Below are 13,795 nucleotides of genomic sequence, written 5' to 3' on the forward strand. Positions count from 1 at the left end.
TTCTCTACTTTTAAAAACATCACAGAAAATAGTATCTAATTTGCAGAACATACGCAAAAAAAAAGCCACAAGATATGAGGCAATGGTCAAGGATGTTTAACACGTTTACATACAAAACCAAGCTGACCTTTTTTGTCCTGTGCCTAAGAATATTAAGGTTTTCTTTGACATTTCTAGTTAAATGATATACAGCATCTTCTTGCTTTTTATCCTAATCCCCCAGTTCTGTGTAACTGCCAGATTTGACCTAAGAACCATCGTTTCTAACCTTCAGAAATTCATCCTGAGCTTTATTTACTATTTACATTTTTGTATGGTTTTGTTTCAAAAAGTTTTTTTTTTTTAATGAATAAGAATGCATGGAATACTTGTTTAGTATTTAGAATATTTATCAAATTAGGTGTTTCTGTGAACATGAGCCTTATCTATTATTTGTTAGTTTAAATAATTTTTTTGTGTCTTTTAAATAACCATTTTTTGAGTCGCACTCTGATGATGTCAAAACCATCTCCACACAGATGTTTTCCTTAAACATTCAATGACAAGTGGATGTAAAACCTGTTTACAGTATCTTTTAGATGATGCTTTTATTTTTGAAAAAATGAATTAAAGTGCCTTTAAGATTCATAATTACTGTCCTTCTAAGGTCTGATGCTGCATGCAGTTAGTTTCAGTGTGTGTGTGAGTGTGTGCGTGTGTTAAATACCCAGAAGCAGACAAAGAGACTGAGAAACAGCACTATGACAAAAACTGTATAATCTAAGTGGGTATACAGAGGTCATATTAATTTAATCACATTCCTCCATTTGCCTCTTTTATTTTTCCATTAAGTGTCAATAGAATATGTTTAGGCATCATAGATATACACATTAGTAACACTGGATAATGATAAACATGCGTTTTTGTGTGTATGCTTGCATGTAGGCCTATTTGTGTGCATGTGTGTGAAAGAGAGTGTGTGTGCCCTGAAAAACTCAAGCTATTATTCCCTGGTTGCATTGTGAATGTGAGTGTGTGTGTTTCACTGCATGTCTGAGAGGAAAGCATGAGAGAATGCATAATGGCAGAAGGCCTATCGCCATGGTAACAGGATGTAAGAGAATGAAAGAGTGCGAGAGAAAGAGAGGAACAGTGAAAAAACGCAGAGAATCATTGTCTCAGGGTACAAAAATGATGTGAATGAACTACAAATGTAAAAATAAGAGTAGAGGGACTGATTGTAAGAGGCACAGCCTCAGTATATGTAGAGCAAAGAGTACTAGAAAAATGGGACAGAGAAACACGTGAACACCGGAAAAGACAGAAAAGGGACGAAGTCAAAGAAAATAAGAAAGCAAGCAAGCAAGCTCGCTCGTCAGTTTGAGAGCACCCCGTGAACATCATAACACTTTAAAAATGGATTCGTTAAAAGCATGTGTTTGACAGTTACATTCATTCAGCCTTGTTCATATAGCAAAAACAATCACTGACCTCCGTGTCGTAGTCTACACAGACACCCAACAATTCATTAACACATCTACACCAAACAAACAGTCACCCAGAAGGTGAATGGCACCTTAAACGAAAGATAACTCGCCGTGTTCTTTCTCCAGTGGATAGAGAGTTACATGTACACCTGTGTGGTCATAGTAAACAATTTACAAATATTTTATCCACTTACTAGCTGGTACATACTGGAATGTTCCAAATAAGCTATTTTAGATATTCGGCATGTTGCCACAAAATGTAATTTTGACACGCCCTCAACTATATTAAATGTATAGTTGACCCAAAAATGAAAATTCTGTCATTAATTACTTACCTTCATGTCATTCCAAACCTGTAATACCTTTGTTCGTCTTCGGAACACAAATTAAGATATTTTTGATGGAATCCAAGAGTTTTCCGACCCTGCATAGACAGCAATGTAACTGAAATTTGTGTGCAAAGAAAACAACAATGACTTTATTCAACAATTCATTTAACATTTCAGTGTCTATAGAGGGCCAGAAAGCTCTCGGATTTCCAAAAATATCTTAATTCGTGTTCTGAAGATGAACAAAGGTATTACGGGTTTGGAACGACATGAGGGTGAGTAATTAATGACAGCATTTTCATTTTTGGGTGAACTATCCCTTTAATGTACTTATAATGGACGTCTAGGGAACAAGGAATTAGCAAAATTAGAGTGAAGGAATAGCCTCAAAACATCTTAAAATAAAACTAATATATCTGATCAAATCAATTACAGACCTTGTTTGTGCAATCATAAATCATATTTTTCAACTCCTGACCTTTCATGATCACATTAAGCTGGAAAACCTGGTAAACACTGGTGAAACGACATCAAAAAGGGACAGGAATTACATTGGTAATGCATAACCAGAGGTTCATTAGGTTCAAAGAAGATTTTAGTTTGAACAACTAAAAGAAAGATTTTGACAATTTTTTAGCTGACATGTAAACAGTGGTTCCTCAAAAAAGATGTTAAAATTAGTGCAAATTTTATTAGTCAAATCAGTTAATCGCAATTAATCATGATTAATCGCATCCAAAATAAAAGTTTGTATTTACGTAAAATTTGTGTACATGTATATTTTTAATAAATATCAACGCTGTCTCACGACCAAATTGTATGTATTTTACAAATTTGTACAACCTCACTTTAGTTCTAGATTTGTCTAGACCCCAGTGACGGGTAGGTTTAGGTGTTTAGGTGTCATTCGTATGAATTCACACAAATTGGGGGACTTAAAATTAAAATATGTACAATTTAGCAAAAAGCGTACTAATTCTTTTAAAACCTAACCTTTTAGCCACCTCGTAAAATATGTACGAGTTGTTATGAAATCAGATCAGAAATATATGTTTATATATAAATCTTTTATAAATATGAATATATGCATACATGTAAATATTTCTTAAATTTATATATATATGTATGTGTGTGAATTAATATATATATATATAATAGATATACACAGTACCCACACATATAATATGTAAACAACTTTTATTTTGAATGCAATTAATCATGATTAATCATTTTGACAGCACTACTTAAAATTAGACAAAACAAGCATTAAAATGAACTGATTCAACTGATTGTTTTGTCTCTTGATGGTTTTTGTAAAATCTGCATATATGAGGAAGCCTAATTTTAAGTGCAATTTCTAGACTTTCAAAAGTAATGTAAATTAATATTATCCTAAAAATCTGATATTCATTATAATAAATATACATTATTTTCTAGTCATGCCAAGCTATGACATTTTTTATTGGGTATAAATGGTGAGTAAAAATATTTATAAAATCCGGTAAATCACAAATGACTGGAAAAGTAATGGGTCTTTGTATATTTTTGGAGTCAAAAAGGTTGAGAACCACTCATATAAGCATTTCAACAAAAATACAAACTGCACATTTTGCTTTTAACCCCTCAAAAATGTCCCACAGACTTCCACTGAAAGTACTCTACAATTTTTTTAAATTAAACAAACAGAGAAATGTATCAAAATTATTGTTTGTGGTAAAGCATTTACCGGAATATCCTTTGAATTAACGAACTAATTTCCATGTCTTTCTCCAATGTTTTTGTTGCCTGTGTAACTAAAATTTTCATCTGTATTTCCTACATGACTGTTTAAATTTCCTTTTGAGGGATCAGTAAAGTAGCTACAATCATAAATAAAAAGGCAGTGCTTCACTATGTGAGCCCAGAACTCTGCATAACCAGAGACTTGATCAGAGTTTAACCCTAACACATGTCCGTTATCATGCACAGCGCTGCAAGAGGCTTTTTTTAAAAGCGTGTTAGCGGTGTGATATACCCTCATTCTTTTTTTTTTTAGACTGACCAATACCTTTTCTTACCATACAGGTGTAAATGTAACCCATCATGAGGTGTAACCAGGTTAAGACAGTGTTCTGATGAAGTAGTGGATCAATCCTTCCTTTAGGATACATGAGACAAGTAGTGGAATTCAAATTTCCTCCAAGTGCGAGATATAGTGATTGGGTCGTACAGGCATCCATGTCTCCACAAACGGTTGATCTGATGTGAAGTAAAATGAGTGCTCGTATAGCAGATGCATTGTGGGATAGTTTTTGGGAAGCACGTGATAGGAAGACTGCTCAGAGCACTCTTGTTACCATGACGACTGAGTATCCTGTCTCCATGGCAACCTGGCACAGAGGAGTGGAGCGGTCTCATTCCTGGTCTTCAGCCCGAAGGCGCCACCCCTTATCCAAATTAGCTGTCAATCACAGATCAGCGCAGTCAGGGATTGGCCGACAACACCATCCATCACATATCAAAGCAGTGCGGGATTGGCTAACCGTGCCGTCAATCGTAAATTCCACGTACCGTAGCTCTTGGCAACATTCTTGGCGGTGTAATTAGCCAAACAGTTATCAGATAAAGTCACTGGCTATGCATAACTGCTCTTCTGGAACGGCTTAGCTGCAAAGTCCATCTGTTTACTTTTGGGGTCTGGCAGCTACGTCCATCTCCACAGGACCAATAATGTGTGTTTTAAAGGATAAATCTGATATATGTGCATGATTTGAATGCATGTTGGTTTGTGTGTGGCCCTGTGAAAAGCATTACTGCACCCCGTTACACGTCTCTTGTCACTGGTTTTCAGGGTTGACTCTGTCCTGAAAGATATAGAGGTTGTTGGTGGCTGCAATGGCAATTATGTTTTCAGCAGGGTGCCAAGCCATGTGCAGAATCTTTTTTGTGAAGTCCAGACTGTCCACGCCCACGTCACCACGACGTCGCCGGCCCCCGGTGTAAACGCGGCGAGTCCGCAGCACGGCGCGTGGTTTACTGCTCTCACGCCATGCTTCGAGGGTTACACCGCGACCGGTCTCACGATCAAACATCCGGAAAAAACTGTTATATGCTCCTGTCATGATTACACTTGGAGGGGATACGGTGAGGTGAGAGACAGCAAAGCATGATGGTATAAAACAAAATGAGTATGTAAAGTTTGGAAAAGGAACAATTAAGCAAATCAGTAGGATGAGAAAGTAGGAAGGGAGAAAAAGAGGGTATAAGTACAAAATATGCCTATATTGCATAAAATATGATTATTTAAAATCTGAGAAATGGTTACCTGTCTGTGCTGTTCCAGACGCACTCAAACTTGTCAAAGATGCAGTCGTTTTCGTATAAAGAGCAGAGTTTGCTTCTTAGGTACTCATGAACCTGACACACAAGGAAATTGATATAGTCATTCTAAAATGCACTGTAAAATTTGCATAATTTCTGGGATGATACAGTATGTGTTGAGGAACTATGAAACTGCCGAATGAATCATTTAGGGTGAGAACATCAGACAAAATCATACATTTATAATAAACACAGCTGAAACAAGAATGCACTCTAATTTATATAACAGAGTTGAAGACAGCAGATGAACAGCAGAATTTGATATATAAATATATTATATATTATAAATAAATAAATATTATAAATATAAAGAAGACTGAAAAAGGGACTCAAATCAGTCAACTGGTTATTGAATCTGTTCAATTTACATAAATTGTCCTTAAGAATTGGTTAAATCAGCCTTGATATTGGCAACTAAATCCAAAAATTGTAAATACTAATTGATTGAAATAGAACTGAAATAAAATAATATAATAAAATAAAATATAAATATTTTATGAAAAACTTAAAAAAAAATTAGAAATGTTGCATCACCAACTAACATAAAAAAGTTTAATGTCAGGTGATAAAATTACTAAAAAACTAAAACTGAAATAAAAATAAAGCTAAATACAAATGACAAAAGCACAAAACCAAAACACTGCAAAACTTACACTAAACTTAAAAATGAAAATATTACATCCAAATTTTTCAACTAAATATGGTACTGTATAAAATATTATAACAGTATATAAGTGACACTAACTTTCCAAAATCAAACAGGAATGATTTACCAGAACAGAAATGTTAAAAGAGTCCTACTGCATTTGAAAAGAAACATTGAGGGTACAGAAAAATCTAAATATTGAGAAAATTGCCTTTAAAGTTGTCCAAATGAAGTTCTTAGAAATGCATATTACTAATCAAAAATTAAGTTTTGATATATTTATGGTAGGAAATTTACTAAATATCTTCCTGGAACATGATCTTTACTTAATATCCTAATGATTTTTGGCGTAATAGAAAAATTGATAATTTTTGACTCATACAATGTATTGCTGGCTATGGATACAAATATAGTCATGCTACTTATGACTGGTTTTGTGGTCCAGGGTCAAACATGTGCTATAAATATAATGTGTTTATGGTGACGTACCAAGACCTGCATGTTACCCACCTGATAGGTCTCCACTGGGCCCTTCTCCATGTTAAGGTCCCATACTTTGACAGTCAAGTAGTCTCTGGTGAGCAGATAGCGTCCACTATGGCTGAACTTAACGTCAGAAACCGACGAAATGATTTCAGAGAAGAACGATCGATTGCCTGGGTCCTCTGGCTCCTCAAAGACTGAGGAGGAGAAAAGTAACAGATTCAAACTGAGTTCAGAGTTTGAACACCTTAGCTATCAATCACCAGGCATTTTGTGTCTTTCAGAATCTGCTGGGGAACAGTTTCAATGGTTTTACACTTAAACCTACAAGCGATGTAACATCTTTAAAACTGTGATCTGTTTATCTTTCAATGCAGCTGTAAGTGTAAATCTCACTACAAATGCTACAGTGTTAATTTCCTCAGCAACTAGCACAGCTGTTTTTCTTAATTGTTTTCAGTGTTTCCCGCTGTTTTTTTTTTTTTTAACTAAGCTACTTCCAACAGGTCCTGGCTAAGTAGAGAATTTTTCAAACTGAAGATTTTATAGGCATAAAGAAAAGAGAGGTTAAAGGAAATGTTAAGGAATAGTTATATGATATTTATCTTTTTATCATAGGCTTTGTTATCTTTTATGATTATTAAACGACAAAACAAAGCATATATTTTGATTTCATGTAACTGGAAAATTACAGCGGTATACACTACTGTTCAAAATTTAGGGTTGGTAAGATTTTTTATGTTTTTGAAAGATGTTTCTTATGCTTACCAAGGCTGTACTGGTGCAATAAAGTAATATTGTGAAATATACTTCAAATTAAAAAATAACTGTTTTCAATTTTCAAAGAGTATCTGCAGGATTTTTAAAATCGAATTTAAAACTTTTTAAGACCTATCAAATAAAATTATTACCATATGAGCAGGGTAGGGCAATGTCTATTTTAACACATAACCTGTAAAATGACAGTTTATGATTTTTTATGAAAAGCGATGAGCTAAAAGTATCAATTATTACATTAATTTAAACAATTATTATCAATAATTAACATATAAAAATGTATCTTAGTGTCTAAATGGTTTAGATTTGGATAATGCAAATCTGCGTGTTTGCTGCATAAAAATATGAGTCGATTTTGGCAATGGAATCTGAACAAAAACAGCAGACAGGCTTGTTGAAAATGCACATTCATTCTCTGCCAGCAGGTGGCGCTTTTGGAACGGCAGAAATATAGCTATGGTCACATGAAGCTATACTGCAATTCTTGTCTTTCCATCCCCAAATTTAAGACCTCTTGAAATCACAAGTGAAGACTCCATAATTAGCCTTATATTTGATACAACTAATTTTGAGAAAAAATAGAAAAAAGCCTAAATGTCTTTACTTTAACTTTTGATTAATTTAATGCATGCTTGCAGTGTAAAAGCATTAATTTATTTCTTATCTTTTTATTGATCCCAAACTTTTGCACAGTAGTGCAAGTAATGCAGCCTATGCACTTAAGAAGAAGCGTATACTTACTTTTGGAGTGCTTGTCACAGAGTGCAGACTCTCTCATGTCACAGAGGCGTAGCGTGCCTTTACTGCTGCTGTATACAAACAGGTGGCAGTGCTGTGGGTGAAACTCTGCAGCTGTTATCACCTCTGTCAGGTCCTCCATATTGGCCGGCTTAATGTCCACAATGTCTGAAAGGGGAAGGAGTCAAGGAGAGTTTCTGACTGACAGCTCTGAAAGCTGTTCTTCTTTGTTTGAGACTCCTATTTTTTTACGAACTCTCAGGAATGCAGATTTTCAGTGAATAATGGCTTAATATTTGGTTTGTTTCTAACACAAAGCTATTGTTTTACTATTAGAATGTAGTGCATGAGTCATATTGAGCACTTGCATGATATTTTTTTGGTGGTTTAGTTCCATTTTTAAAAAACAGAGATCAATAAGGTCTACAGCTAAAAGCACATTCTGATAGTCGTGGCTTATAAACTATGTATCATCAGCTCCCTGACTGGTGTAAAGCTCTGCAGTTGTATGATTATTATTCCAAGCACTCACACGCACACATACATGTTCATCCACACACATCTATTCAGTAAGCACTACACATCACATGCAAGAACAAAAACACAACCTACAATTTTCCTGAAGGCAGCTATTATGTGTTTTAGAGGAGAGTGTTTCCTTGGTGAATTATTTAAATGTTTCCATAGATATTTTATTTCTAGGTCAGAGCCCTGCTCAAAAGAAGAGCTGCTACACAATCTGGAACACAAAACCCTGTGCCTTCAGTCCAGTCTACAAGAACACAAAGAAACAAAAGCAATCCAGTTCCAAAATGCAACATTTATGCCCCTGTCCCAGTTATGTGGTTTTATATATAAGCTACAATGACTGGCTGCATTTTGTTTTATCTTTTATCTTTATCTTTTTGTCTGTAAGTGAATAGACAGGAGGATAGACATGAAGGATACTGAAACTTCGATCTGTGATATCCAGGTGCCACATGTTGATCCTAAGATCATCAGCAGACAGATATGTCTCGCCATCGCTATTGACGGAGATGGAGTTGACGTGATAGGTGTGGCCGTTGGCAAAGATTCTCCTCGGCCGCACCTCAACCATCAGGTCAGTGGGCTTCAGGACAGGCACCTTGAAGAAAATAGATTTTAGCATCAGAAGTCTTCTTTTATTTTTGATCGTCTATTTAAAATTAGGGTAATACTAACATGATGTAATGATGTAATGTTAAATGTTATTAATTATGGGTTAATGTACAGTCAGATGGTCATTATCAAATTATTATTACCCCAAAAGAATTATATTTTGCTATAATGACTGGCTGACTGTAAATTATCTGGCTTATTGCACCACCACTTACCAATAAATAAAAAACTAGACTTGAAATATTGATTTGAGTTATTATTATCATCATGCGAGATGAAAAAGATCACAGAGTAATATGAGAAAGCCCAGATACTGTTCGCAGGAAACAGATACTGTACAGACTGATAATGTCAGTTGTCAATTACACAATTTAGACAATTTATTATACAAAAATATTTCATCATAGAATGCATTGATTGACCAATTAGAAATGGATTCAAGAGAGCTGTGTATAATAAGTTATTATAGAGTGTGACTATAACAAATGCTAAATCAAACCAGTCCATTTATCTGCACCGGATTGAACATGCCAGCTGTGAAAATACCCGTAATGAGGTCACGGTGGAGATGTCCTTTATTCGCCCTTCTTCGTCCTTCAGATTGTAGCCCTCTGGCCGCTTGTCTCTCTCGCTCACCTTCCATAGCTTTATCGTTTTATCTGTTGGAACATATCTGAGAAATTATCAGCCATTCATTTTTATACCTAAAATGTTCTATACCACAACATCAATACATATTTATGGCTTTGCAAGCATTGAAAAGCATTGGTCATGCTTATGATACTATTAATAATGTCTTATAATTCAGTGGTACTTGATACATACACAGATGATGGAAATGTGTAATGTAATTCAACCCAGCTATTTCAGTTCGATATCTGGTATTGATTTCTTGTACAGAATAATTCCAGTGCCTTTTAATATTAGGCCTTAAATTATGGACCACTGGGTTTGTTTTCTAATTAGGAGGATTACACGAACAAATATGAGGCTGATGGACAGGAAGTGGTGTGATTACCATTGGTAGAGAGGAGAAAGTGGGCAGCGTTTTGCTGTGGCAGCCAGCGGATCTTATTGATCTTCTCCTCAATCTCCAAACTCTTCAGATAGTCGAAGTCTGGTTCGTGACTCTGGAACGTACTGTAGACATTGTACTCACCCGATTCTCCCAGCTCCTCAGATTCACCTTTAGACTGCATTAAAAAAGAAGAACACAATACATATACAATGTATATGCTTACACACACAAATAATAGTCAAAATTCATATTTGTTTAAGTTTGGTTTATGCAATATTCATGATATATAAATATGACATTCCCTTTTTTAAGTTAAATCTGTTATTGTCTGTCAGTTTAGACTTATTGTTGCTAGTATTGCTTGCTTTAAAAGAGCAAATAAGAGGATTTCTTTACTGTCTGATCTTTAAAGGACACCTATTATGCCCTTTATTACAAGATGTAATATAAATCTCAGATGTCCCCAGAATGTGTCTGTGAATTTTCAGCTCATTCTTTTATTACATAATTTTAAAAATGGCTATTTTTACTGCATGTCCCTTTAAATGCAAATAACTGCTGCTCCCCGCCCCCTTTTCCAAAATAGGGCTGTGACATTTCAGCTCTCATCTTAGATCTCTGCCAAAAACATCTGTTTGGTTTTGATTATCATGTATATCGTACTGAAACCATGCATTTTAAAGCAATATCAGTTTAAATTTGTGATACATGTTTTTCTGGACACAAACATCCAAAGCACACGACCAGAAAGCGGCTGTTACACGGCATGTGAGTACTAAACTGTTCTTTTTCACACACATGTTTATGTTAAAAATATGCATAATTTACAAAAACACAGTCGGTTATGTATGTCACCTGGTAAAGAAATTGTATGTTTATATTAGATCGGTGTATTAAATGACAGCAGCATAATATACAGTACCTATACTACTGTCTACACATGACCCAAACAATCACAAAAGCAGAAAATCACTCACTGCTCTGGACTGAACAACTTCTATAGCTGTAATAAGAAGACATTTCTTACTTGAATGCTGCTTTTTAAATGCTCTAGCGTGAAGATAAATATGGTGGATTGTGTGCGGCTCACTCAGGGTGGGGTCTCTGTTAATATGGCAGTGTCTGTCAACATTCGTGGCTGGGGCTTGTAAAGTGTGATGTCAGTTCCTGTGATTGGTAAGCTCTAAGACACTGCTCATTATTTATGTAGAGTAAAAAAAAAAAAGGATTGGGCGGATTTTTGCATAATAGGTGGCCTTTAAGTGGGTTTCACTTAGTTTTAGTGTGAGTTATCTCAAAAATGGTATGTTTTGTTCAGTGTCTAGGTTAAAATCTGATTTAATACATTGAAAATCCACAGATTCAGTGCTCTGTGAAGGCCTAACAGTGATCTGTGTGAACTAGAATGCTCTATATCAAAGTCAATATCTGATACTATGTCTTTAAGAAATATTTTAAACCTCATCTATTGAAATTCTGTCGTAAGGCTCTGTGGGCAATAGAAATTAAAATCATGCATATTCAGCATCCTATGCTACAGAACTACAAAACGCATGTTAAAAGTGTATGTAATATTTTTGGCAGCACAGCATTTTTTAACCATTATGACCTTTGCGCTTCCCCTCCCCCAAAGTCAAACAGTTCACCATCTAATTCACTCCACTGCTTAAAAAACTTTGCTGTATTCCTCAATTATAAACCCCCCTACTGCAACGCTTTGCTCATAGTTTGACCTACCTCTGTCTCTCTCTGGAAGATGACCACTCGCCCCCCCTTATCCCCTGTGGCCAGCAGATCCCCCGTCTGGTTAAACTCCACTGTAGAAATGACATCAGCTACAAAGAAAAAAAGAAGATAGTGTTAAAATTATCACTAAAAAAGAAACAAAAATATGATACTAATAATAAATTAATAAAATAATAATAAAAATATAAACACACACAATACATTATTTTTGATAATAATCAATGCATTTACATATTTAATAATTATTATTGCTGTTAATATTAATACATATTTGTAAAATATTACTACTTGTATTATCCTTTGAAAAACAAAAATATTTTTTTTAAAAATGTTTCCCTGCTATTTTACTTTGTATAATAGAATTTTCAGGATTTTAGGGCTGTGAACAGCTGCAGGTGGCAGCAGATTTTTTCTTCTTTTTCATAGAAAATTTAAACAAATTTGCACAGACTGGAATAGATGGGTGAAGAATAACTGCATACCTGGAGCTAAATGCTAATACTTTTACCTAACAGTCTTGCATGAAAATCCTAGCCAAAAAATATTTTACGGTGCAAATTATCTAAAGTAATAGAAGTTCATGGGCATGTGCTAGCACAGCACAACTGTGGTTTTGTCTACGCAGACACTTCTATTCAAAAGCTTCGTCTGGGCATATGGCTTCTCATTGTGTAGCCTAATAGTTGATAAACAGCATGTCATGCTCCTGCTTCTACTAGTGCAATGACGATGCCTCTAAATAAAATAGCCTGGCCTGCTCCTGATGAAGCATTCTGCCTTGTAACGTGATTACAGTAAGGCCTGCAAAAGACAAAAACGACTAATAATATGCAAACACTTCCAAATACATGCTTCAAAATCAAAAGACGTGAGTTTAATCATATTCAAATGCCTGAAATGTAAGACTATCTTGGTTCTGTTTGCACATACATCATTCTGGCTGCTTCACAGCACCCAATAATTGAATGAAAACAGTCTCACTAATGCATGCTGTAACCCAATAACAGGTGTGTGGTGGGACCAGGTGACCCAAGTCTGATGAGTCAGCTGAATTAAAAGACTTACTGCACAGCTGCTGAGATCAAGGTTATTTTCAGAACTTCAGAGGTGAACAAGATCAAATAACGGTTGAGTGTGTGTGTGTGTGTAATGGGAAGGGATGTGCTTTTCAAGCAAAGAGAGTGTGCATGCAGGTGTGTGAACATACCTTCTGTGACATAGTCTCGGAGGAAGCTGTGATTGATTTTGGGGCTCTCGCCGTCCTCACCCATCGGAAGCGGCGGAGTGCGTAAGCGCGCCCGTCCGGAGAAGAGCCGTCCAATCCGTGCTGTCCCACCCCCCCGGTGCTTTGCCCATGCTGCTGCGGCCTAGCAGAGTGGCCTGCCGCACGGCATCCTGGGATAAGGTCCGGCTTTGTCAGGAGGAAGATGAGCGGCAAGCGACGAGGATGCCACGTATGGAGGAGGAAAAAAACGGGATGAATAAACCACAGTTCAGTCAGCTGGAGAAAAGCACCTTGTCATACGCACACATGCTTGAGCGCACGTCCTGATGCTCAGCCAACACTGCCTGGCAACAAGAAACGCAGAAGGAAAAAAAAGGATGTAGGTGTGTGAGTGGTCCGTAGATCCGTCGTGCTGCGGTAAGTCCTTTTCCAGGCGCTTCCTGGGTGCGGTAGTCCTTGAAGGAGAGCAGAGGATAGCGGAGGAGAGAGAGACCGGAGGGATGAGGAGGAAGAGGAGAGGCCTGGTCGTACCTCACAGCTTCACGGTGTGTCCTCTCCCTTCTGCTGCAGTGTGACGGAGTGCGCGTGTGTGTATGCGTGCTTGTGCGTGAAGGGAAAGGAAAGATGAAAAAGAGGGGGGAGGGAGAGAAAGAGGGAGAGAGAGAGGGATACCGCCAGCCTGTCTTTCTCGACTACCACTGCTGCTGAGCATCTGCACAGCATCACGATGTCACAGAAGCCTCCTCCCTGCTCGGCCAATCAGAGCCCAGCTAACCTTGGCCGCACCTCCCACTGCAGGTGACAAGAGGAATGAGCCTGGAAACCAGAGTAGAAGAGGAAATCAGAGAGATGGAGGCAAGAGAATGT

General features: G+C 36.6%; 1 protein-coding gene across 1 annotated transcript; it reads right to left on the reverse strand.

The window, feature by feature from the left end:
• Positions 1 to 801: 801 nt before the first annotated feature.
• ppp2r2ca (protein phosphatase 2, regulatory subunit B, gamma a) lies at positions 802 to 13,637 on the reverse strand. The gene is made up of 9 exons (XM_051107369.1): positions 12,911 to 13,637; positions 11,695 to 11,792; positions 9,958 to 10,132; positions 9,486 to 9,598; positions 8,748 to 8,925; positions 7,803 to 7,967; positions 6,312 to 6,481; positions 5,100 to 5,191; positions 802 to 4,903 (listed from the first exon to the last, which is right to left on the reverse strand). Exons 1-9 carry the CDS (start codon positions 12,972 to 12,974, stop codon positions 4,612 to 4,614), a joined length of 1,347 nt encoding a protein of 448 aa, XP_050963326.1. The 5' UTR covers positions 12,975 to 13,637; the 3' UTR covers positions 802 to 4,611.
• Between the last annotated feature and the right edge of the window lie 158 nt (positions 13,638 to 13,795).

Source organism: Labeo rohita, chromosome 1 (assembly GCF_022985175.1).
Source record: "Labeo rohita strain BAU-BD-2019 chromosome 1, IGBB_LRoh.1.0, whole genome shotgun sequence".
Lineage (NCBI taxonomy): Eukaryota > Metazoa > Chordata > Actinopteri > Cypriniformes > Cyprinidae > Labeo > Labeo rohita.

What these genes read in the sequence shown, in the direction of transcription:
- ppp2r2ca (XM_051107369.1), bottom strand. Translation starts at nt 12,974, where the DNA reads ATGGGTGAGGACGGCGAGAGCCCCAAAATCAATCACAGCTTCCTCCGA. An exon ending in TATCACAGATCGAAGTTTCA is followed by an intron (nt 7,968 to 8,747) that starts GTATCCTTCATG and finishes TTCCCCTTTCAG; the next exon opens with ACATTGTGGACATTAAGCCG. An exon ending in GTCTGGAACAGCACAGACAG is followed by an intron (nt 4,904 to 5,099) that starts GTAACCATTTCT and finishes ATCCCCTCCAAG; the next exon opens with TGTAATCATGACAGGAGCAT.